This window comes from Scophthalmus maximus, chromosome 21 (genome assembly GCF_022379125.1).
Source record: "Scophthalmus maximus strain ysfricsl-2021 chromosome 21, ASM2237912v1, whole genome shotgun sequence".
NCBI lineage: Eukaryota > Metazoa > Chordata > Actinopteri > Pleuronectiformes > Scophthalmidae > Scophthalmus > Scophthalmus maximus.
Window position 1 is genome coordinate 6,852,320 of NC_061535.1, and position 22,759 is coordinate 6,875,078.

The 22,759-nt window shown below is 40.0% G+C and overlaps 1 protein-coding gene and 1 long non-coding RNA gene across 3 annotated transcripts; one reads left to right on the forward strand and one right to left on the reverse strand.

Moving 5' to 3' along the window:
* Window positions 1-1,895: 1,895 nt before the first annotated feature.
* Window positions 1,896-15,476, reverse strand: LOC118291301. 2 transcript variants are annotated; one of them, XR_004786602.2, is made up of 4 exons: window positions 14,936-15,476; window positions 13,583-13,741; window positions 3,709-3,812; window positions 1,896-2,905 (listed from the first exon to the last, which is right to left on the reverse strand). It is a non-coding gene; the product is annotated as an uncharacterized LOC118291301 (long non-coding RNA). The 2 variants fall into 2 exon arrangements; XR_004786601.2 differs by having other exon boundaries at window positions 1,896-3,812.
* Window positions 13,653-22,468, forward strand: slc35b3 (solute carrier family 35 member B3). Its single transcript, XM_035619454.2, has 10 exons — window positions 13,653-13,886; window positions 14,954-15,190; window positions 15,623-15,744; window positions 16,109-16,263; window positions 17,729-17,836; window positions 18,050-18,147; window positions 18,335-18,427; window positions 18,667-18,778; window positions 19,582-19,651; window positions 21,403-22,468. The coding sequence occupies exons 1-10, from the start codon at window positions 13,881-13,883 to the stop codon at window positions 21,551-21,553; spliced, it is 1,152 nt and encodes a 383-aa protein (XP_035475347.1). The 5' UTR covers window positions 13,653-13,880; the 3' UTR covers window positions 21,554-22,468.
* The last annotated feature ends 291 nt before the right edge of the window (window positions 22,469-22,759 follow it).

A 22,759-nucleotide genomic window follows, 5' to 3' on the forward strand; every position in this document is an offset into this window, starting at 1 on the left:
GGTGTGTGTGTGTGTGTGTGTGTGTGTGTGTGTGTGTGTGTGAGTGTGTGTGTGTGTGTGTGTGTGTGTATGTGTGTGTTTGTGTGCGTGCATGCGCTTGCGTGCATGTAAAAAATGCTTCCCAAGGGAAGTCACATTTATATTGTGCATTACATGCATCATCTCATCAAACATCTAACATCCTCCAAGTATTTTATTCCACTTGTAACTGCTACGGCGTTGAGTCCCCTGAGATGTTTTCAATTGCGCAGGAAAATGGTAATAAATGTTATGTCATCTGTTTGGTAATAAAAAACAGATTTGCCGAATTTTACTAGAGAAAAATCATTTATTATTATACCACTTTCAATATTTATATATTTTCATCTCGCCAAGTGTTTATTACATATATCAACAGTGTAACATCTGTCACTACTGAATATTGTCGTGTCAAATACTGTCTAGGAAAAAAAAGTACATGTAGTGGTATTAAAATGATTCTGAAAGTAAACAATAAGACTTTATACAACAGGAACATAAGGAAATAACCAAAACTTAATTTACTGGCAGTAATATATATATTTTATTTTTTCTTAATCCCACTATAGTAAGTTAAAAACTACAAATGAACAATTCCCCAAATATAAAACTGCACGATTCATGTTTGCAATAAATGTTTTTATCACATCAAATCCTAACTGCCCTTTTCCCAATGTGAACCGCTCGTCTAATTCTGCAACTATACAATGATATCAACAGTGAATCATGGGAGACCTCTGGGGCGGACTGAGGTGAGTAACGTGCCAAAAAAAAAAAAAAAAACTATTAAGGGGGAATATATGGGAATAGTCTCCTCTGGAGAAGCAAGAGAGAGTGAGGGAGGAGAGGACTGAAGAGTGGGATCAATCCAGAGTAAACCATTTGGCAGGTCAGCTAGTAAGTGGTTGTGAGTGGAAAACCACCGAGGCAGTGGCAGTTATGTTATTTATGTTTTGTTATGGATTGTTTCTGAGGTACTGTAGAGATTCACACAAAAAAGACACAAAGGTCTCCGCAAAAGGTATGGCAGACTTTTTGCATGTTGCTGTAATATGGTGTAAACTACTGGCTTGGCAAGACTTTAGCATAAGCAGTATCTGGCTTAATAAGCATGGAGATCTTTCCAAGAGGTACCGTGACATATTGAATTACTTATAAGCGTTGGGGGGAAAAAAGAACACTTCATGCAAATTCAGGCATGCTTTAGCAATTGTCATTCAGTTATTTAGTCCAGTGGTTTAATTTGATTTGGGGGAAAACAGCGATGCCAAATTGTGTCTTCTGATAACATCGCTGAAATGATTGAGTTATGTGTTATTGCATTTGTGACTCCGGGTTTGGACTGATGCTCTGCAGTTCCAGCCTTTTACCTGAGAACAGCTGAACCAGCAAGAGAAGTCAGGTCCAAAATCCTTTCATTTCCTTTGCAAACCACGTCATGTTCTATATTAGGTGGATACAGGATGTATGTGCCTTCTTGTCTGTGCACCTTAGATCCCCCCCCCCCCCACAGACACACACTTTTTCCTCCCCTTCCTCCACTCGGTTTACTTTCCAGCAGTCTCATCTTTATGTGCCTTGTTTTGTCTTTCTCTCTTTGTCTCATCCCTCCCTCTCTTGTCTCGTACTCTCTCTCTCTCTCTCTCTCTCTCTCTCTCTCTCTCTCTCTCTCTCCCTCCGTCCTGCCAGACTCAGCTGTGCCGGGCCTCAGTCCATTCTTTGGGTAGCACAGGAAGTGAAACTGTAACACAGAGTTCACTGGTAATTGGCCACGGTCACGCTAACCAAACAGGAAGAAATCTGCAACTGATTAGAACTCTTCCTCCTGCAATAATAGTACCCCCCCCCCCCCCTGCCCCCCCTGCTTAGGCCCTGCCCCCACAAAATTAATTATATTTGGGGGTCTATTCCCACTATTGGTTTTCCTGTTTTCAAGCTACATTATGAAGGGACAAATCCCAAAACAACAAGGCCAAGCTATTTTTTTCAATTACAGGGGGACAGGCTAAGTCATAAAGGGCTGCGGAAGCCCAGTCGGCATCCATCTGTCCATCTCTTCTTCCGGACAGGGAGCTCCTGCCAGGTCAGATCAGTGAGCAAGACACAGTGCTGAATTATATCTGCAACTCACACACACACACACACACACACACACACACACACACACACACACTAGCACACACACAATTTAAAAGGCAAACCTGTTATTGGGATGTACCCTCTATTAAAATGGTTAATTGCTATTCATACTATGTCTCTCTTCACTCAGCGAAGTATACTTTTTTCCTATAATTGCGGTAACAACATTTTATTTCATTATAAGAATTTAATATAATAGCTGACTCATTAAATAATTTTTTCCATCAGTACACAAAACGCCAAAAACCTGTACATATGGAAATGCTTCAACACTTACATACATTATGAATCTCATGTTGAGTGGCGAGTGTGAAGTTCCAGCTGCCGTCAGTGGCACAGGAGCCATTATACAGAATATTTTGCAGAAATGTCCAACAACAATGAGCTTGCACGAACACAGCCCACCTGAAATCGTTGTGATGTTGCTTTTAAGTGCATTGCTTAATGTGACATATTCATTTCACCAGCGCGGTTAAGCACACAAGCACAGCAGGACACCTTGGTGCACATGAAATGTTGAAATACTGCGGTGTTCAGCACCTTTTCAAAATGAAATGAAAATAAAATCGGGGGAGATACATTTTCATCTCATCTTCACGGAGAGACACAGAAAGTCAGGGCAGCTTAAAAATAAATCAATGCTTAACAATGTTTTTGATGTCCTATATTTAAATTTGTACGGTTACTTACATTACTCCTACTTCCCTGGTCTTGGAACTAATCCGTTTGATATGGAAATGGGGGTGCTCTGTTTCATGACAGGGTTTGGGAAAAGAGAGGGAGAGAATTTCCAGGTTCGCTTCGACTCAAAATGTGCTGAAAACAGATTTTCAGAATCCTTTGGCTTCATGGCACTGGTTATAGGGGATTACACAAACCACTTAAAGTGCAACAATGAGACGCTTTTTTCAACCAACAAAAAGTCCTTCATGCTGGACGCATTTTCCACGCCCCAGAGGTTAGTCAAATCAAGTCAATATTCTGATCTTGTTGGGCACCATCGGCACACATGACACTCAGTTCTTTTACAATTTAAAAAAAATAAAAAATTCTTTGATTAAGGGTTAGACCTAGTTGTCTTTTTTATTTGTTTTTTTAATTTAAATAGAATTACATATTGAATCAACAGACTAGTTTTTTTTTATTTTATTTAATTTGAAGCTATTAAGAACATATTGTTGCAAATGCAGCCACAGTTTCTGTACGTAAACAACTATTTTTGAGAGCTCTCTTCCAACATACTTTGTTTTGTTGTTGATTTTTACATTGTTTACCACACACATGAATCTTCTTGATAAAATGAACTTCCACAGAGGTAAAAAAAAAAAAGCAGTTTGTCCTTCATGTCAATCTAACAGTAGTCTACAGCAGTGGTTTTTCCTTACGCTAGGTAACATAAATCACACACGTGGTATGAGGCTACAACGGCAGCGCATTCAAACCAGTATCTCCGAGCTTCCCGCTCTCTACCCATGCAGGCGAATCCTTATCTGCTGCAAACTCTCCTTCTCTTTGTTTTTATCTTAAACAGCATTGACAATCATCACTTACCAATTCCCTTCTTTAGCTAGACAGACATTCCAGCGTGTGTTGTCTGTCACTGGGGTTGAAAATTGGGGAATGGGCTGGAAATTGGAACCATCGAGGATGCCGTCCTGGAAAAAGAGGAAATCAAAGTTAAATGAGATCATGCATGCCAAGAGAATGTTTAACCAAAGGGCAAAAAGGAAGCTGGAGATAACAGAGAAGAGAAAACCGCTTAATGCTGTGTTACTGCACTCTGTTTGGAGTCCTGCGTGCGTGTGTGTGTGTGTGTGTGTGTGTGTGTAGGGAAGTGTGTGGGGGGGGGGTGTTGCTTGTCAATACACATTAAACTGTCATATTATACATCTGTTAATGTGTATGTGTGTAACTGCACATGTGTATTTTTAAGTAAATACATTACGCTCTTTTTTTGATGACTTATGGAGATCAAGAATACAAGTGTGTGTGCACACGTGCTATACAAATGTATGTCTTAACAGCCTCACGGGAATGTGAACACATATTTACAGTTTTTTATTGTGTGCATGTGCCACGTGTGTAAATAGGTGACAACAGGCATTGCAATAGTTCATCCCATAACGTGGTGTCTTAAAAAAAAATAAAAAGGTTTGAAGTGGTGCACCACACACACAAGTCGTTTGGAGCCCGTGACTGTACTGAGCTCCAGTGAGGCAGATTTCCCACAAGTTCACTTCAAAAGGCTGGAATCCTGCCCCATCCCGGGTGCTCGTGGTTAGATGACAGACAGACACATGCTTTTGTTTTAACTGAGGACATTAGAGCACGGGGAGCAGCGAGAAGAATGGGAGTGTCTATCTTTACTTCTACACTTCTCGTTTGATTATCTTTGCAGTTTTCGGACATTCACGAATCACCTCTGCAAGCGATCTTGGCGACAGAAAAAAAAAAGGGTGCTGGGTTCAGTCGTCAGGTGGCATACTGTACATGCAACATTTTTATTTACACTGAAAATAAGCCTGGAAGAAGAGGGGGGGGAAAAAGGTCTTCATCAAGGCAATTTATAGATATGTAATGGTTCTGTCAGTGATCATCTCCCTTCTGATTTCTTTTGAGTTTTCTTTTCTGTGTGTAGGTCTTCGTCATAAGAAGATATACATAAGAAAATTGGAAGAAACACTGAATTAATTAATTTAAGATAAAAAAGAAAACAATGAAACCAGTTCAGTAAAAATCATAAATTAACTGACGCTTGATTAAAATTTTGTTCATCACGAGAGCTGAGGATCCTCCTTTATCTGACGCTGGCCTTTTGAGCTGACATCTAATCTTTGCACTTCTTCAGTGATGGAATCAGTGAGACAGACAGGCTGGAACAGAGCATGTCTGGATTATGTTTATTTAATTTAAGGGAGTATTTCTCCTCCCAGGTATCGCTGCCAGTGTACGCTCTGTACGTGTAAGCTAAGAAGCAGAGTGATCACAATAGAGCGGGATGACAGGCGCACAGTTTCCAGCTCATGATGGGAAGGTGGGGGTGAACCAAAAGGGAAACGTTCAGTCTGCCTGCACATGTCAAGGTCAGAAGAAGGGGAATGAAGGAATGAAGGGAGAGATAAAGAAAGACAGATATGTCGTTCTCATGCACCTCCGTTTTGCTTCGGAGCAACATCTGTAAACGATCTGAGCCACCAAGTCACCAACCGATGAACCACAAGATTTTATTATCACATAAAGTAAATACTAAATTTGTATTGCTTCACATAATTACAGAATTCGTAGATGGATGTCCATAACTTTTATGTCTCTCCTGAAAAGAGAGACTTAGACTCAGAGAACCTACCAAATTCCAAAAATGTTTATTAATAAACAAACAAACAAGAACATGAAGTTGTGTATTAATACACAGGGTGATGTCATGTGAAGATCTTTTCACAGAATCATTTGGCACGACGCTACATTTTTTAATTCTCATTGCCATGAAACACTTCAGAAAGAATATCAACCCACAAGCGATATTTTCTGCAAGCAGAAACTAGTTCAAAGGCATTTGTCTGACACCCACCGCAACCGCCCCAACCCCCCCCCCCCCCCCAATCCTCAACTTACTGTCCTGGCATCCAGTCAATTTCCAATTTGCAATACCTTTTACATGATTTTTTTTTTTTTTTTACTGACTTTGTAGCAGCACCGAAGCCCTCGGGCCATTCGGTCATATAATAATTATGTGCAGAAAATGATAAGCATGTTTTTAAGTGAAAATTATCTTAAATTGTGGTGTATGGTTGCACTGTGGGTATGTAATCAAAGAAATCTAACTTAGGAGACTTTGGCATTATTTAAACAAAACAAAAAAAATAGCAAGCTTGTCCAGATTTTCAGTGACTCATGACATTTGGTATTGATAATATTTTGATACGTTTAAAGACAAAAATTTATATTTGTGGAAAATGTTGTGATTTAATCCATTTCTTTAGTATAAGATATGTTTGTTTTTTTATTGGATGTCAGATCAGATTACTCTTTTTGATCCATTGTATGACAGTAAATTATAAAAAAAAAGGATTTAATCGATTAATTACTCAGTGACTGACTACATCTCAAAGTAATCTGACCTAAACCTGATGAGTTTGCTCAGAAAATAAGCTTTTGTCTGTGTTTCTCTCCATTATTCATGGCACCAAAAATACAATGTTTTCTGATGTTAATGGTGCATGCATCTGGCCGCATCAGTGACATACGCATGTTCAGTTATTATGGAAATTGTGCTATGATGAATGCGTTAGAGTAAGTCACTGTTAATCTAAACTGGATTACATGTTGTTTTGAATATACCCTCCTGATATCTTTGATGTACTTTCGTGTGCAGGGAGCAGAATTGCTTTAGTTTCAAAATTCAGAGCGGTGCAAGCGAGAGCGAGAGAGCGAGAGGCTTTAAAATACTGTCTGTGAGAAATGCAAAATTTATGAATGCCCCCTAACATCTCAGCTTGATTTATGTGAAATAATAATACACTATTTAATGCTTAAACATAGCTCAGAGCGATCCCTGGCTATCAAGATGTACAATAGAGTAATGGGGCTGGAAGACAAATCACCTTGTGGACTTGTGATGCTTATTTAAAGGTGCTCAGGCAGATATATTAAACTATATGTAATTGTACACTAACTCTGTGCTGTAGGCAGAGGCAGCAAACACAGGAGGAGGCCAGTCATAATGCAGATGGAGTGGTGTAATCAATTTGACTCAAGTATCAGCATCCGCGGCAGAGAGGTGAGAGAGACAAGGAGGAGCAGAGGAGAGACTTTTTGATCTGCTACATTGTGATCGCATTAAGGATTCCGCCATCATTCATACATCTTATACATCCGCCTATACTTTTAAAAAGTTTTAAACATTTTTTGTATTTACTGATTTTAAAAAAAGAACAGTGGAGAAAAGACTGCTTAATATGCCTGAAGAGATAATAAATAGTTAATAAAGTGGATATAATGTGATAGAAACTGGTTGTTCATTCTCAGGAGCTACAGTACAGTAGGCCAGTAGTGTGTGTGTGTGTGTGTGTGTGTGTGTGTGTGTGTGTGTGTGTGTGTGTGTGTGTGTGTGTGTTTAATGTAATTTTTAGCACCAGGTGTGTCAGCTTTGAGGAAGAGGACCAGGTTGAAACAGAGCTAGTGGTCACACCAATAGTGATTTATAATTCGGTGATTGCCTCACTTAATTGAAGTAAATGGCAAAGCCAAAGTCAGGCCAAACTGTCCTGATCTGATGAATCGGCCGCCGTTTTCCCACTAAAGCAGATCGGGTAAATAAACCAGGTAATTACCATGGTAAATGAAGCATCTGCGAGCGAGCCGCCTGGGCTGTGTGCGCGGCTCACCCAGGATGTACTGAAGAAGTGAACAACAGGCGTTCCCGTCACTTTCTTTTTATCATCTCCCCTCTGCATCTGAAACTAGGCTGTGCCAAGGAAAACATAGTTGTGTATACACACAGACACCTATGAGGTGCGCACACTCTCAGTCACATACTCAATGACACACACAAACCACAACTCTCCTCCCACTGCCATCCTGGTGCGTTCATGTACAATTATAGCTACGGTGATCCACAGGTGTTGAATTCCTTTGGCAAGCCATAAAACATCATATGCATGATTTGTGCAGTCACCCAGGCCTGTAATTTCATTCCCCTTTTCTTTCATTTTCCCTTCCTGGGCCACACAATTCATTTCCCTGCTTTATGAGAGTGCAGACACCCAGAGAGACTTTCAGGATGATTACATGCCATGGGGGGGGGGGGTGTCTGAGGAGCCAACACGCCAACCTAAGAGCCTCGTCAAACCTGGGTGAAAACCTATTTGAATAAGATTTGGGATATTTGAACTGCTGGAGTCATGCTAAATTTATCCTCCTGGACATTTACAAAGATCCTCCGGTGAAACTATCAACTTCCAAAAGCTGTATCAGGCGCTTCTAATATTTATTTTTTTATATTAAATAGTTTGCCCATTATAATGCAACCTGCATGTCACCAGGGGAAACACTGATTTAAGAACAGGAAACATCCCCTCTCGGTCCCGTGAGTGTCCGGGAAAATAAATCAAGCATACCTCACATGGCTCATGTATTTAAGGCGATATTCACATACACAGTTGGGACTGATGTCACAGTCTCTTGACAGAGAACTGTGATGTCCTCCAGGGAAAACTAAACAAACTGTCTGCCTCTTTCACAGCGTTGCCTAAACTCTCTCGCTTCGCTCACACACACACACACACACACACAGAAACCTCTTGGGTTATGACACACCTTCAGTATAAACGCAGAGGTAGGAAAACTGCAAATTGACATCCAATAAACACATTGGTGTATTTTTAAAATGACTCCTTGATTTACTTTAAACATAATATTAATATATATGTTAATAATTGCCTCTCATGGATGTAAGATGTTAGAGATTGGTGTTCAAGGATAAACAAATGTGAAAAGCTCAATAGGCCACAAAGCAAATTTTAGTATTTTGGCACAATCTCATTGTGTGTGCACACCTGTCGGATGAAATAACTCCTCCAGCTTAAATCAACAAGTAATATGCAAACATAAACCACAGCATTAATCCCGGTGAGTGATTGACATTTCATATCTTTGACAATACTCCAAATAATTAAAAACAGAAATCTTGAAAGGTAATAGCTTCTCAAATCCATTAAGTAGTTAAAGGTTATGAGAAAAAAACAAAACAGGATTATTGCTCACAGCAAAACTCCTAATTAAATGACACTACGTAATTTGTTTCTCAATCCCTTTCTCTTCATAAACACAGCGCAGGTTAAATGAATGGGCAATGAAACGTGTGTCATTTACCGTCACTGAGGAGACTAGAAACAATCTTCTTTTTTTTTCTCCTGCATATTCTTTCTATATGTATTAGTGCAAAAGCGAGGATGGTAGATTGGATAAGCAGGCGCACAGTTCCTGGTAAATTGTTTGTTTAATTACTTTTTCTTTCCACTTCTTCTAGGAACAATTGCAAAGAGGGATGCTTCCCCCTCCTGGCTGCTCATAAGAAAGCCACAGACTCTCCAGTCTCCGGTGCCTGCCCTCAGTGCCAACTATTCAGTCCAGTGTGTGTGTGTGTGTGTGCGTGTGCGTGTGCGTGTGCGTGTGCGTGTGCATGCGTGAATGCAAGCATTTCAATAAATATACCACACATCCGAAGGAGTGCACAGGGGATGACTCCGATTAGAAAGGTGAAATTCATTGCAAAAGTTAAAGTGACTTTGTGCATTAGCAGTTCAGCTTTGAATTATGACCAGTAGCACAAAATCATAATTGCTTTTCATATTAGCTTCAAACATGATCTAATGTCTATAGAGGAGGTGTAGTCCCTGAACTGTTGTTTGCAGTATGGCTATGAATGGAGGTAGTGTCCTGTTAGTTAAAGCTGTAAGTAGTATAACTGCAGTTTGAGTTCTGGTTATTGAATAGAAACTCAACATCAACCTTGACACGAAGCCCTTATCTCATGGTAAAGTTATACTCAAAACCAACCCCGTCTCCTAAAACATGCGCTTCTGTACAATTAATCGTCAACAACAAATTTGTTGGATTATGTTCAGACGTATTATTTGAATGAATGATGTGCTTCATTTATTAACAGTGGTTTGGGCGGACGGCTGCCAAACAAAGCATATAACTGTCAGACCAGAATCCTGTCAGTGGTCAAGTTAAGGTGACAAACACACTTTATTTTAAGGTTCAGGGATTGTGGGTTTCTGTAAAATTGTAATAACATTAACCAAGTGCAGTGAGTTACTAAACAGGAGCATAGAAAAGCCAATAACGCTGTCGTCACCCACCTATTTAAACTCATTCATGAGGGCTTGTGCTTCTTCTCTGCCACTGTGTTCCTAATGGACATTGTTTGGCGTTGCCATCCCCAGACACAGGGCAATCACAGCTCAGACTGTTCTTGTTTGTGGTTCCCCAATGGTGGGACAAGCTACTAAATGCCGATCAGAGCAGGGGCCTCCCTCTCTATCCTCAAGAATCTCATGAAGAGTCATCTCTCCCAAAGGCATCTCCTCAGTTAACACCATAATGTGCTTAACTACTGTCCCACTAACCGTCCACTCTATTGACCTGATCCCCTGTACTTTGTCTTACTATACAGATGTAACACTTAGTACTTATTTGAAGGTCTCCCACTGTACTGAAGCTTCAGTGTTGTCCCTCAGTGGTAAGTCGAATTTCAACAAAAGTGTCCAAATGAGTAAATGTAAAAGTAAATGGTGGTAAGCAAATATGATACCTGACATATTCAGCATCAGCATTAACGTCAACAACAAATCCTTCGAGAAAACATGAGCAGGTTTCAATAACGTTTTCCTAAAAAAACACATTTACTGTTGCAGTTTAGTCACACAGAGGCCTAACTTTCTAGGCGACAGGGTTGAAAAATGGTGAGCCTAATATGTTCGACCCACCGTGCACCTCTTGCCCTCTGATGACAGAGAACAGATGAACTGAATTTCTAATGTCCACAGCCACCGTGAACCAGTCGCCCTGGTCTCTGCTCTCTGGTCATAGAAGGGAGAGGATAGAGGATTGGGGGGAATGCGGGTGGGGGTAGGAGGCTGGTGGGGGGGTGGCTGGGCAAGAAAGAGAGCAAGCCTAGCAGATCAAAGAAAATAACATGGGAGAGGATATGAGTGCTTTGAGAAGTAATATAGCCAAGATAGCATCTGTTTTCCGTACCATGCAGGAGGCTTGAGACAAGCCCAGGAAAAAGACAACGCAGAGCGAGTGCACTTTAGCCAAATATAAGGCCAAACACAAATGGGTTATTAAGGAGTGCTCTGTGTAATATCTGGCTGACATTAAAGTGTCTCTTTTGGAGATTATCCACAGCTGGGGATAGGGGGCTTATTTGGTGAACAAATAATATAAAGGATCATCGTCCTTCATATTATTTATTTATGATCTAGGCTGTGAGTGTTTATACGTGCGGATCTGTATTTTATTTTAGGAAAACAGATAAAAGAAGAAAAAAACGAAATGCCATTGTACATTGCTGGACAGTTTACAAAAAAAGAAAAGCTCCAAAACAAACATTTGGTTTGGTCTGTAAAAGATTAAAATAGACGTGTGGTTAGTTTCCTGAGTCCCACATCTACAATGAGGATAGATTGTAGTAGATAATGTACTGAATTGGATAATCATATAAAATCACATCAGCAGACATTTATTGGGGGAAAAAAACTAGGAAATGTATGTAATCTTCCATTTTATTTCCTTTAAAACAGATGTTGTCAATTCATGACTAATTTTGAAATCTGAGAGATCTGAGAATCTCTGTGCAGGACACTGACCCAATGGTCCATTTTTAATGTCTATATCCCATATTCTATGTATATCAAAAGTATTCATAGGTCATGCTCCCATATGAGCTTCCTGAAGATTGAATAATGCCCTTCCTGATGCGTGCTGCAAGAGGCCATATTGGATCCAGATTTCTCTTGTACAAAAGTCATTTGGTTCCCCTTCACTTCTCCCTCTCCCTCCTTCGGTTTTATTCCTCTCTGTCTCTCTCAGCCCCTCTCACTGCCTGCTTTATTTATTGCAGGTCCAGTGGTGAGGTACAAAGCCATTACCCGCGCATATGTACCTTTTTGAATAATCAATAAATAATTATTTTATTATTTAATAGGATCGTATGGGGAGAGGAAATGGGTTTTATTACATAAATCCATCACACGTGATGAATGGGTACACTTGTAAAGTTGGACGGGGGAGAGTGGCTGGACAGGCCTGCACCTGTGCTCGACTCCTGTGCATTGCTGATCACTTTTCTCCATTCAAGGTTGTAAATATGACATTTTTGTCTCTTTGGGACTGTCAATTGGAGTGCAAGGGGAACGGTGAAAGGGGACTGTAAATTCACAGAGATTAATTAACCTTTTACATTTGCGATTCAGCCCTGCATCTTTTTCTGGTGTAGTGTGACCCCCTATGAGCAGAGGGGTGAAAGACCTGGCCACAGACGGCCCAAGGAGTGCAGACGTCTCATTCCCAATGAGTTATTAACAGAATTTTTTGAATAGATGGAAAAATTGTAGCCCGGCCATTTAGTGTCATAAAAGCCGGGTTGGTGAGGCAGCAGGGGCCTCCCAGGGACAGGAGGCAATACCATTACAATCAAATCTGAGATGGAAGAGGGATTGAGCTGTCCATTCTGAATTTTTATATTGTTGGAGGGCCGGGGAGGAAATAATGCCATCCTGGAGTGTATTAACCTCTGGCTGGGGACAGAGGACAGGGAGAAAGAAAGAGGGAAGAAGAGGAAGAAAGCAGGCGGAGGGAGGAATTTTAGATTGGACAGCAGGGAGAAAGGAGAGCTTGGAAAGGAAGGAGGGGGATGAATGGACCAAAAGGAGTTTCATGCCTTATACTGGGCAAGCCAAAGACGGAGAAGCAGGAATATGAGATGGCTAAGTGACATAGGCAGAACAAAGAAAGTAGAGTAGGGAATAATATGATAAGGGGAGGGGACAAGTGAAGGAAATGGAAGGGTGGAATGAGGGGAGGAAAGCTCATATGGACATGGAAGCAGGCCAGAAGGATGAGGAGGGTTTATGGGAAAATGGGGGAAAGTGGAAGAAGAGGAAATTCTGGAAATAATGTTGGAAAGGTAAATGATAGAAACCAATTCCATGAGCTATACCCCTGCCCTACACCCCATATTTGCAGTGGTGGAGGAAGTACTTGTAAACTTTCCTTAAGTAAAAGCAATAGTGTAAAAATACTCCATTACTAATGATTACACCACTTGTTCTGCATTTTCAGATTTTCCATCACTTTTGTTTTGCACCTTTATCTTGTATTTTTGCCTTTTTGTTCTTTCTTTATTCTTGTACTTACTGATATTGTCTCTTACTGTATGGCGGCAATGATACATTTACTTCAGTAGATGTACTTAGTGACATTCCACTAATGGAGATTGCCTTCAGGTTCGTGTGCTATGCTCTTCATATTATTAATTTGACTCCCCAATAAATAGTCATTTTTTTAACGATACCAATGAAAGGGGATATGAATCAATACACTTTTCTTTAATTCAATCTTCGCAGTGCAAAATGTCTGTAGGGGCTTATCACAGGAGGAAACAGATTCGCTAAACCGGAATTCCCATACACACTTGTATTTGTCTGATGACGCGAATCTACGGATGACGTGCACAGCGCTGATGACCGGTGATGACAGGGGACAGTGAACTCGACATGGACTCTTCTGCACAGGTGAGACACGCAGCCTGTACCGTTTTGCATGAAGCAGCATTGACGTGTTCGCCTCCACTGTTCCTCTTTTAAACCCGCACCTCGTTCTTCTCATCCGAGACCAAACTCACACGTTCTCCTACCTGCTGTAGCGTGCAGCTGGGTGGACCAATAGCGTCACAGTTCAGAGGTCGCAGCAGACCGGAAGTTGTTGGCTGCCTGTGCGACTCGACTGCAGCGAGTGCCGGGGCTACCTCTAGCGGGCTAACACCCTTCCTCAGCGTGTTTGTCCTTGTTTATCACTGGAAAGGGATAAAAAGAAAGTAATGACAGGGTTCGGAATACACGAAAGATGAAGCCGGCGAGTGCAGGGGAATCTTTTTCGCCGGCATCGCCTCCGGAGAAGAGGATAAGCTAACGCGGAGAAACCCGGAAGTGTTGATGAAGGTAGCGAGCGTTCTGTTGTAAGCTTTATTGTCTGATCGAGACATTGAATCAAAGTTATTGATGAAACAAGTCGCTACCAGTAATCGTATAACGAAGTGACTGATTATTTGAATCGCCGCTTGTCTTTATGGGCTTAATCTACGCTAGGTAATCAAATGGTGAGCTAAGTCGTTAGCAACCTGGTGCTTCATGTAGCTTAGCTCACGTCATACTCTTTGTAAAAACATGCTGCTTGTATCACATGTTCACATCAGTTAGTGTAAAATAATACGGTGGATGTTCAGTTGAAAGTAATGTAGCAGCTCGGGGTCTTGGACTAGCCTCTTGTGGTCAAATTGAGAGTGTATGTGACACTGTATGTGTCACACTCCTCCAACATGCAACTGTTGTGTTTGGGAATACATAAAAAGAACAATACCAGTTATATGTTATATATATAATGAATGTGAATGATTTGCATTCCTCAACTACGGCTTTTATGCAACACATGACGTCTGCTGCAACACTCCACAACTCTGATGTAAATACAGTTTAGTGTACATGGACACCTGTAAAGTACTTAAGCAACCTGTTGGTAGTGTTGTTATGTTTTCATCAGTATCAGTTTGTATGTCAGCAGCATTAAGCAAAAAGTACAGAAACTGTTTGCAACCAACTTGGTGAAAAGATGGGGCCAGGGAAGCATACGATTATTGTTTTTGTTTTACCACTTCATTTAATATTGCAAGATAGGACATTATTTTGATAAAAGTCATAGTTTCTCAGGAAATAAATTGTGGATATTGATGAAAAACATCAGACATATGTAGGATTCTTTGGATTTGGCAGTGGTATACTCTACTGTATGTTGAGTCCCATTCTAGTTGGTGAAGTGTTTCCACTTTTTTCACTTCATATTGCATACATGCATATTGTCCACAAGAACCATCTGGACATACTGCGTTGCTGATCTACTCAAATGCTGTAACTTTGCTCCTACCAAAGATCCAGGCTGTGCTTGAAGATTGAGCAAGAGAAAATGATGTCCGAGATGATCAGTGTGTAATTACCTCTTTATGTTCCCACAGCTCCCAGTAGCCAAAAACACAATGAGTGCCAAATATGGCCTGGTGGGCTACAACAGTTCACGGAAGCACATTTCGATCTCCATCCCGTCGTCCACGGAAGTGATGTCGCCCCACATAAAGTCTGTGGAGGAGCTGAGGGTTCTGGGAATCAACCTGAGCAGCTTCAGTGCTCCCACACAGTTTTTCATTTGTGTGGCGGGAGTCTTCCTCTTTTACCTTGTCTATGGATACCTGCAGGTAACAAAGGAAGAAAGACGCGCAACTAACAAACAGGCAAATGTGGTAAAATGTCTTGAAGTAGTCAGTTGAAGCTTGTTACAGTGAAGGGGCAGTGCTGTTGTGCATGGACAGATACAACAAATGGCAAAATTAGCCTCATTTGTAATGTAGAAAATAGTTGTTATTGATATGTACACAAAACACACATGTACAAATTCATTGTTGATATTTTGACAGACAGTAATTTTATGGTATACTGGTGTATTTCCTCTTTTTTGAAAGAGTTAATGTGACTTAGCAGTGTGACTTATTTTGTAGGTTAAATTATTAACTGAACTGAAAAGGGTTGGTATATAGGACCCCACTTGAAACTTTTTTTTTATTCACAAGATGGGCCACAGAACAATGTCAAGGCCTGCTTTTTAATTCTTTCCTTCTCCCTTCATCCAGGAGCTGATCTTTTCTGTGGAAGGATTCAAGCCTTTTGGTTGGTACCTCACGCTGATTCAGTTTGGCTTCTACTCCATGTTTGGATTAGTGGAGCTTCAGCTCACACAGGACAAACGCAGAAGGTACTGCAAACAAAATAGTCTTTTCTTTCACTCATTTAACATGATCACTGTCACTCATTTGTGACTTCCTGTGTTTGTTTGGGGGGAACAGAAGGTAGAGGGAGTTGTCCACTTATTGAATGGTCAGCGGTTTGATCCCCAGCTCCTCCAGTCCTCATGTTAAGGGGGAGGGGGCAGTCCAAATGAGGGAGAGCTCTGGGACTTCAGTCAAGGAGTTGATTAAAAATTGATAAGTTCTTTGCCAACATTAACACCACTTGGAAACACTATGGGGAAAAGTTATCACTTTAAATCTATTGAAGCAGCAGAGCAGTTAAACATGGAAATCAGTTTCTCAACTACTTTACATGTTCTTGTCTTCCAGGATACCGGGGAAGACCTATATGATCATAGCATTTCTAACAGTGGGAACCATGGGCCTGTCCAACACCTCTCTGGGCTACTTGAACTACCCCACACAGGTCATCTTCAAGTGCTGTAAACTTATCCCTGTCATGATTGGAGGGGTGTTTATTCAAGGTAAGCTGCTCCTATCACATGTAGATTTCTTTACAGACCTTACAGGTGCATCTCAATAGAAAAACGTACTTGTGCGGGAACTTGCTTTTGTTTAAATAACTCTGATTTTTCATATAACGCTGTTAATTTGCTACTCTGTGGCCATTAATATTGGAACAACGGCTCTTATTTTCAGATGATAATACTCATTCAACATAATTATGATAATATATATATATTACTTCAGGTAATTCAGGTTATTAATATATATATATATATATATATATATATATATATATATATATATATATATAATAAGATCACATTTGTATGATCAAAAAGATAAGGAATCACCTTGAATGATTTATAAATATGAAATAAAGTAATTGTTTTTCGCTCAGAATCCAAATTCTTTTCTTTTTTTTAGGACAAGTAATTTTTAATCAGTAGATTTAAAAGTAATTGCTCAAAATGAAGGTTTGCATCATTACTGCTATGACATTTCAATTTAAGTTTTTTTTCTTTTGTGACTGTAAAATTAGTTGATCGTAATAATCCGTCAAGAGAGTTGGAGGCAACATCTCACACCTTGTTTCAGCCACGGCAAATGGTTCCTGTGAAACAATGACCACCTTTCAACTTTGGGTACCTTTTTTTTTCAATCCACGTCTGTTGTTTTCGGCTGTCAGAGGCCAGTCGACAGTACTCACTTTTTTCCTCCCTGCTCTTGGTTGTGTCTGTCCTTTCATCCTCACACTGGGCTTCTCAAGGATCTGTGTCCTCACCGTCAGACATGTTATGAGCATTTTTTCTTCCGTTTCTCCCTTGATGGTTAGATATGAAGTCCATGGTCCCTTAAGGGCTCAAGTGGGAAAACAGAATTTGTTCACTTAGAATGCAAAGAGGAAAGAAAGTGGGAGAGAGGGATGGATGGAGGTGTGGGTGTGCATTTGCATCTGATGTGAGGCCCTTCAAAGGCGAGTCAGGGAATCAAAGCCGACCACAGCCAACCTGATGCTTCGTCCCCGTGTCAACCTCAAGGCATCCATCCGTCAGCTTTTCTTTTCTTTTTTTGAAGACTCCTTCATCCTGTTGTTTTTTTCCCCCTTTTTTTCCACACAGGTTTTTTTGTGCATTGTTTCATGCACAATCACAGAAACCTTGGTTGTGAAAAGTACCCCTTTTAAAAACTTTTACCAGTTATATTTTTACCTGAATCCAGTTTCATGGGGAGTTGTATGTTCTCAATAAGATTTTGAAAGTGAGGTTCACAAATCATTTTTAAGTTTGTTGTAGAAAATCTGTAAAATAAATCTGGATGAGATTCAATTTTGTCTGGGAAAGTTTTCTTATGTGTAGAAAAGATTTGTATTTTCAGGAATTAATTTCCTTTCTACCTTCAGTTTTTCATTTATGAAATCAAAATGCTGCAATTATATTGAAAAGGCATTCAAAATGATTAAATTCTATATGTTTTTTGTTCCAGGTAAACGCTATAATCTGGCTGACGTGTCTGCCGCTCTGTGCATGAGTCTGGGACTCGTCTGGTTTACGCTAGCCGACAGCAAAATTGCCCCCAACTTCAACGTCACAGGTGAGATCTCCCACATACAACAGGAGATTCCATTGGTTTCACAAAAATGCTGTGATACTATGACAGCTGTCAAACGAGTATTCACATCACCATCCTGTATTCTCAGGTTTAAATCTCAGAAATGTGACTGTGTTGTTGCAACAAAACTTAGACATAGTGTATGTCAATCTCCATGTCCTTAAAAATGTGTATTTGTGCGTGTTTGGCATATAGGTGTTCTCCTTATCTCCCTGGCACTGTGTGCCGATGCGGCCATTGGAAACGTGCAGGAGAAAGCCATGAAACTTCATAACGGCTCGAACTCTGAAATGGTACCTACCTTTATATAATGTTTATAAATATGTATATATATATACACACACAATAGGTTACAATAAGTCATTTGAGTAGATGTGTGCACATGAATATTGGAGATGAATGCAGATTGTGGAGCTCTGATTGATTGCCATCAAGACTAGACTTTGATGTGTCATTGAACATGTGGTATTGTGTTGACAGGTGCTGTATTCGTACTCCATCGGTTTCGTCTACATACTGACAGGCCTGCTCTGTGTGGGTGGGCTGGGCACAGCAGTGGCATTCTGCTCAGAGGTGAATATGGACCCTAAGACAATATGAGTATGTACTCCTGGTACTTCATGTTGCTGCAGACTGACTGTAATTTATGTATTCTATGCGCCTGTCAGTGGCAAAAAAATCGACATCCTGGATCTTGTCACCTCTTTTAGATATCTAGTGTGTTAGTCCCGCTGTGTAGTTTCTTTTTAAAAACATTTTTTTTTTTAATATGTGGTGTACTTTATCTACCTTTATTTCTTCCTCCCTCTCAGCATCCTGTGAAGACGTATGGTTACGCATTCTTCTTCTCTCTTACGGGTTATTTTGGCATCTCTTTCGTGCTGGCCTTGATCAAGCTCTTTGGTGCCCTGGTTGCAGTGACAGGTCAGAGGAGCCTTTTCTTTGTTCTTTTTTTCCCTTCTTTTAATATATGGGGAAAAGAATAAAAAAAATAACGGTGTATTTCCCAATCATGCAATATACAACAAAACAGAGCTTACTACTGTGAAGTACTGTACCATTTTACAATAATTATAGTATTTTCAAATGATTAAATTATATTTAATCTTAAATATAACTTAAAACTAACCAATTACATAGACTATATTGAAAATGAAAACAAAAGACAATTTACCTGTGATCATGGCAACTGTAGTGGTTACACTTGTGGTTTTCAGAGAATTAAGGTTATTAAAATATCTTGTGAGCACCACAGCTTCCACACCTCAGTCACATGAAATCTGTGTATGACTGGTGCCTTCCATGACCAGGAAGATCAAAGATGTCATCTGTATTATAGGCTGAAAATTACAATATAATATATATATATATATATATAAACTAAAGAAAGGAATCTCGCTGTTAAAGGATGTACTCACATTTTTGCAGTTTGTCTTGCATGCCTAATTTGTGTTTTACTATTCAAACATTTCTTTCTTTTTTTCAAATTGGCTTTTTCTTTGTTCTAATTTTTTTTATTTGAATTGCCAATTCTTCCTGGATTGTGGCAAAATGTAATAAATGGGCAGCATTCATAATTACATACCTTTTTATTATTTTGACCAGGGGTGCACGCTGGTTACAGGGATGTATCTAACTGTATACTCAATTACCCAGAAAGTCACAGCCTTCTTTTCATATTTCTAGCTGGCACTGAACGTACCAAATTTTTTTTTACTCCTTTGCAGTGACCACCGGGAGAAAGGCCATGACTATCATTCTTTCCTTCATGTTCTTCACCAAACCTTTCACTTTTCAGTAAGTACAGACATCTTTTGACTTGATCAGTTTTCCTCATGTTGAAAGTTAGTCCACAGTTTGACCATTGACCTCTTCTTTTGTCAAAGAAAACTTAATTTGGCTTCCATGGCCCCTGGTTTTCATGTCCTTAGTCCATTTAGAGACCTTGACTACTCCGTTGCTCTTGCTACTTCACTGTCTTGCTCACCATCTAAACTCCTCTGTTCTGTCAAAGGGGTCTGGTTTTTCGCTGTACCTTCCCTGCTCCGTTTCTCCATTCTGACTTTTATAACAAGCATATTTACGAGATAAAACAAAACTTTGTTTATCCTCATGGCCACCTTCATTCCCCCCTCCGGCTCATGTTTGCCCTCCACTGAACTCGTATGAACTCCTTCCATGATTGCATTTTACTTTTCAAGCAAGAGATTTATTATCAGCGTTTGTTATTTTCAGTAAATTCCTGGTTTGGCAAAATTTGGTTTGTTTACCTTGTTATAGGAAAACTTTAGAGGATGAATTGTGGCTGTGACAGGCACAGCTGAGTTTTTTCTTTAATTTATCATTGTATAAATACCCAGTTTAGCCTCAACTATTTCACCTGGTAGTGAGGAATTAATCACTTCTTTGTCACCTTCCTCAATAGTGACCACTAAAGGGATATTTTGTGGCCTATTCCTAGAGCCAGTAAATGCATAAGTCTTCTCTGTTATATACTTCACACAGAAGTATATAACAGTTTCATCAACATAAAAATAAAAAAAATGCCCGTGACATGATTTGAGCCTGTTATTAATGCAGGAAACAAAATAAGACAGTACAGAACCCATTAGTACGCCATCGTAGACACATTAATATATCACAACATAGACCACCATACAGTATCTAATGTACTCCAACCTCTTTAATTTGCATATATATTTGGGATACATCAACATGATTTGCATATACTTTTTAACATGTCAAAATGTAATTTTCAATTGCCAACAAACCATTTGAGGATATGTCACCCTTATTTGCATCTTCTTTTTGAATATGTTCCCTAATTTACATATTCTTTTCTACGCGTCAAAATATCACTTTGACACGTCAACAAACCATTTAGGATTTGTGTTCCCTGATTTGCATATTCCGTCTTATGTTTAATTCAAGTTATCTGTAAAAGAACATGTTACAATTTCATTTTGTACATCTACTAAGTTGCATATTCTTTTTTGGATATGTCTCCTTAATTAGGAGATTTGTTGTTCAAAATAGCCACGCTTACGATGTGGGTGAAATCAAAAGATTCAAATATTGTTGTAATACCTGAAACTTGGTTAACAAATCAGTTGAGTGTTTTTACGCTGCTTTTGTCATAGCTCGGACAACAGAATTTAAATTTCAAATTGGGATTATTTTTTTTACAGTAACACTTGGACATTTGCTACCTGGGGAAACTTGTCTTAGTAAAGTGGTCATGGTGGAGAGCACTAACACATTCGTTCAAAATCACCCATAGGTGTTAAACTGTCTTGAAATCTCTTTTATACTCATTAAATATATATTTATTCATTCATTCATTCAGCGTTAACAAAAGTCTTTGTGTGGATCCTTACAGATTGAGAAGAGATGTAACGTGTTGAATATATACAGTATGTATTTTGTCACTCCCGTAGCTACAAATGTGCACAAGAACAGGGTCCCACTCCTAAAAAAAAGTTTGGCATTTTTGCATTTCTTCTGTCCCTTTCATAAATAATCTAATCTACCCATCGTTCCTTCCTCAGGTACATCTGGGGCGGTCTTCTGGTGCTCTTCGGGATCTTCTTGAATGTGTACAGTAAAAACAGAGATAAAGTGAAGCTTCCCTCCATCAAGGACGTCAAGACCTGGCTGCTCACTGGAAAGAAAGTCCGCTTTCTCTCCCAAAATGTATAAGGGGCGCCCACGGGCATAGTGGAAGTCCTGCACAGGCAGACTGCACGTCTGTTCAGATGTAGAGTTGCCCCGCCCCCTCCCCTGTATCAGGGGATATGCCGAACCCTGTGCCTGAGCTACGGCCGCATCACCACCAACATTGAGCCAAGGATGGGGGTATACAGGGTTTGGCGACCAATCGGCCTCACAAACTGTTGACATGATTAAATTACCATGGGTGATGGAATTTCTTTATCCTGTCAATCTGTATCTATACACCACCGGTGTAGAACCAACCAGGATGACTCCATCTGCAGCAAACTGAAGGAACCGTAACTATCGTTAAAAGGGGATCAATGGCTGGTGGGCTCTTGTAAAGCAACGCTTCAGAGCCCCCACAGAAACATTCCCAACACGGAGGACGACACCGAGAACCTGAAGACTCGAAAAGGGAAGCCTGCGCCTTAGCTAACCAAATCGTACAGTTTTGCACTGGAAATTACTTGTGCACGTAAAGCCTTGAGTGGTTAGGAACAAGAAAATGACATTTTGGGAGTAAAGAGTCTGGAGAGACATGTTAATGTGTCATGTCTGAAATGAATGTTTGATCCCCAGTCGTTAAACAAAAAAACATAATGATACAAACGCCCACTTGTCTCCACACATACCAGGTAGACAAGGCAAAACATTTGATTGACATAATTGTCTCGATGTAAGTGGTGGGTTTTTTCTTTTCTTAGTTCATTGGTGATTTATAGATGACTGTAACCTTAATCATGAAACGTGTGTGCTCTGTGTCATCATGTGGTGACATTTTGGGGAATGTGGCGACCTTTACTCAACTGTACAACACCATCAACTACCATTATTTGCTAATGATGTGTGTGGTTGAAAGAGTATTGCTCTTTTTACAATAAAACACATTCATTAACTTTTTCTTTTGTATGTGTGGGGTCTAGGTGTTACTGATGTTGTGGGGACCCCTGTCACATTATGAGGACTTGTCTTCCTTATGGGGACAAAAAAGCAAGTCCCCATAATGTAAATCACTTTAAGGTGAGGACATGTTTAAAGGTTAGCCCCCCCCCTCTCTCTCTTTCTCTCTCTCTCTCTCTCTCTCTCTCTCTCTCTCTCTCTCTCTCTCTCTCTCTCTCTCTCTCTCTGCCTTTCTCTAGCCCTTATTCTTTCCCCTCACACCACTTGGGAGAAGAGTTGAAATGTTGCCAA

What these genes read in the sequence shown, in the direction of transcription:
- slc35b3 (XM_035619454.2), top strand. An exon ending in CAGTGGCATTCTGCTCAGAG is followed by an intron (nt 18,428 to 18,666) that starts GTGAATATGGAC and finishes CCTCCCTCTCAG; the next exon opens with CATCCTGTGAAGACGTATGG. An exon ending in ACCAAACCTTTCACTTTTCA is followed by an intron (nt 19,652 to 21,402) that starts GTAAGTACAGAC and finishes TTCCTTCCTCAG; the next exon opens with GTACATCTGGGGCGGTCTTC.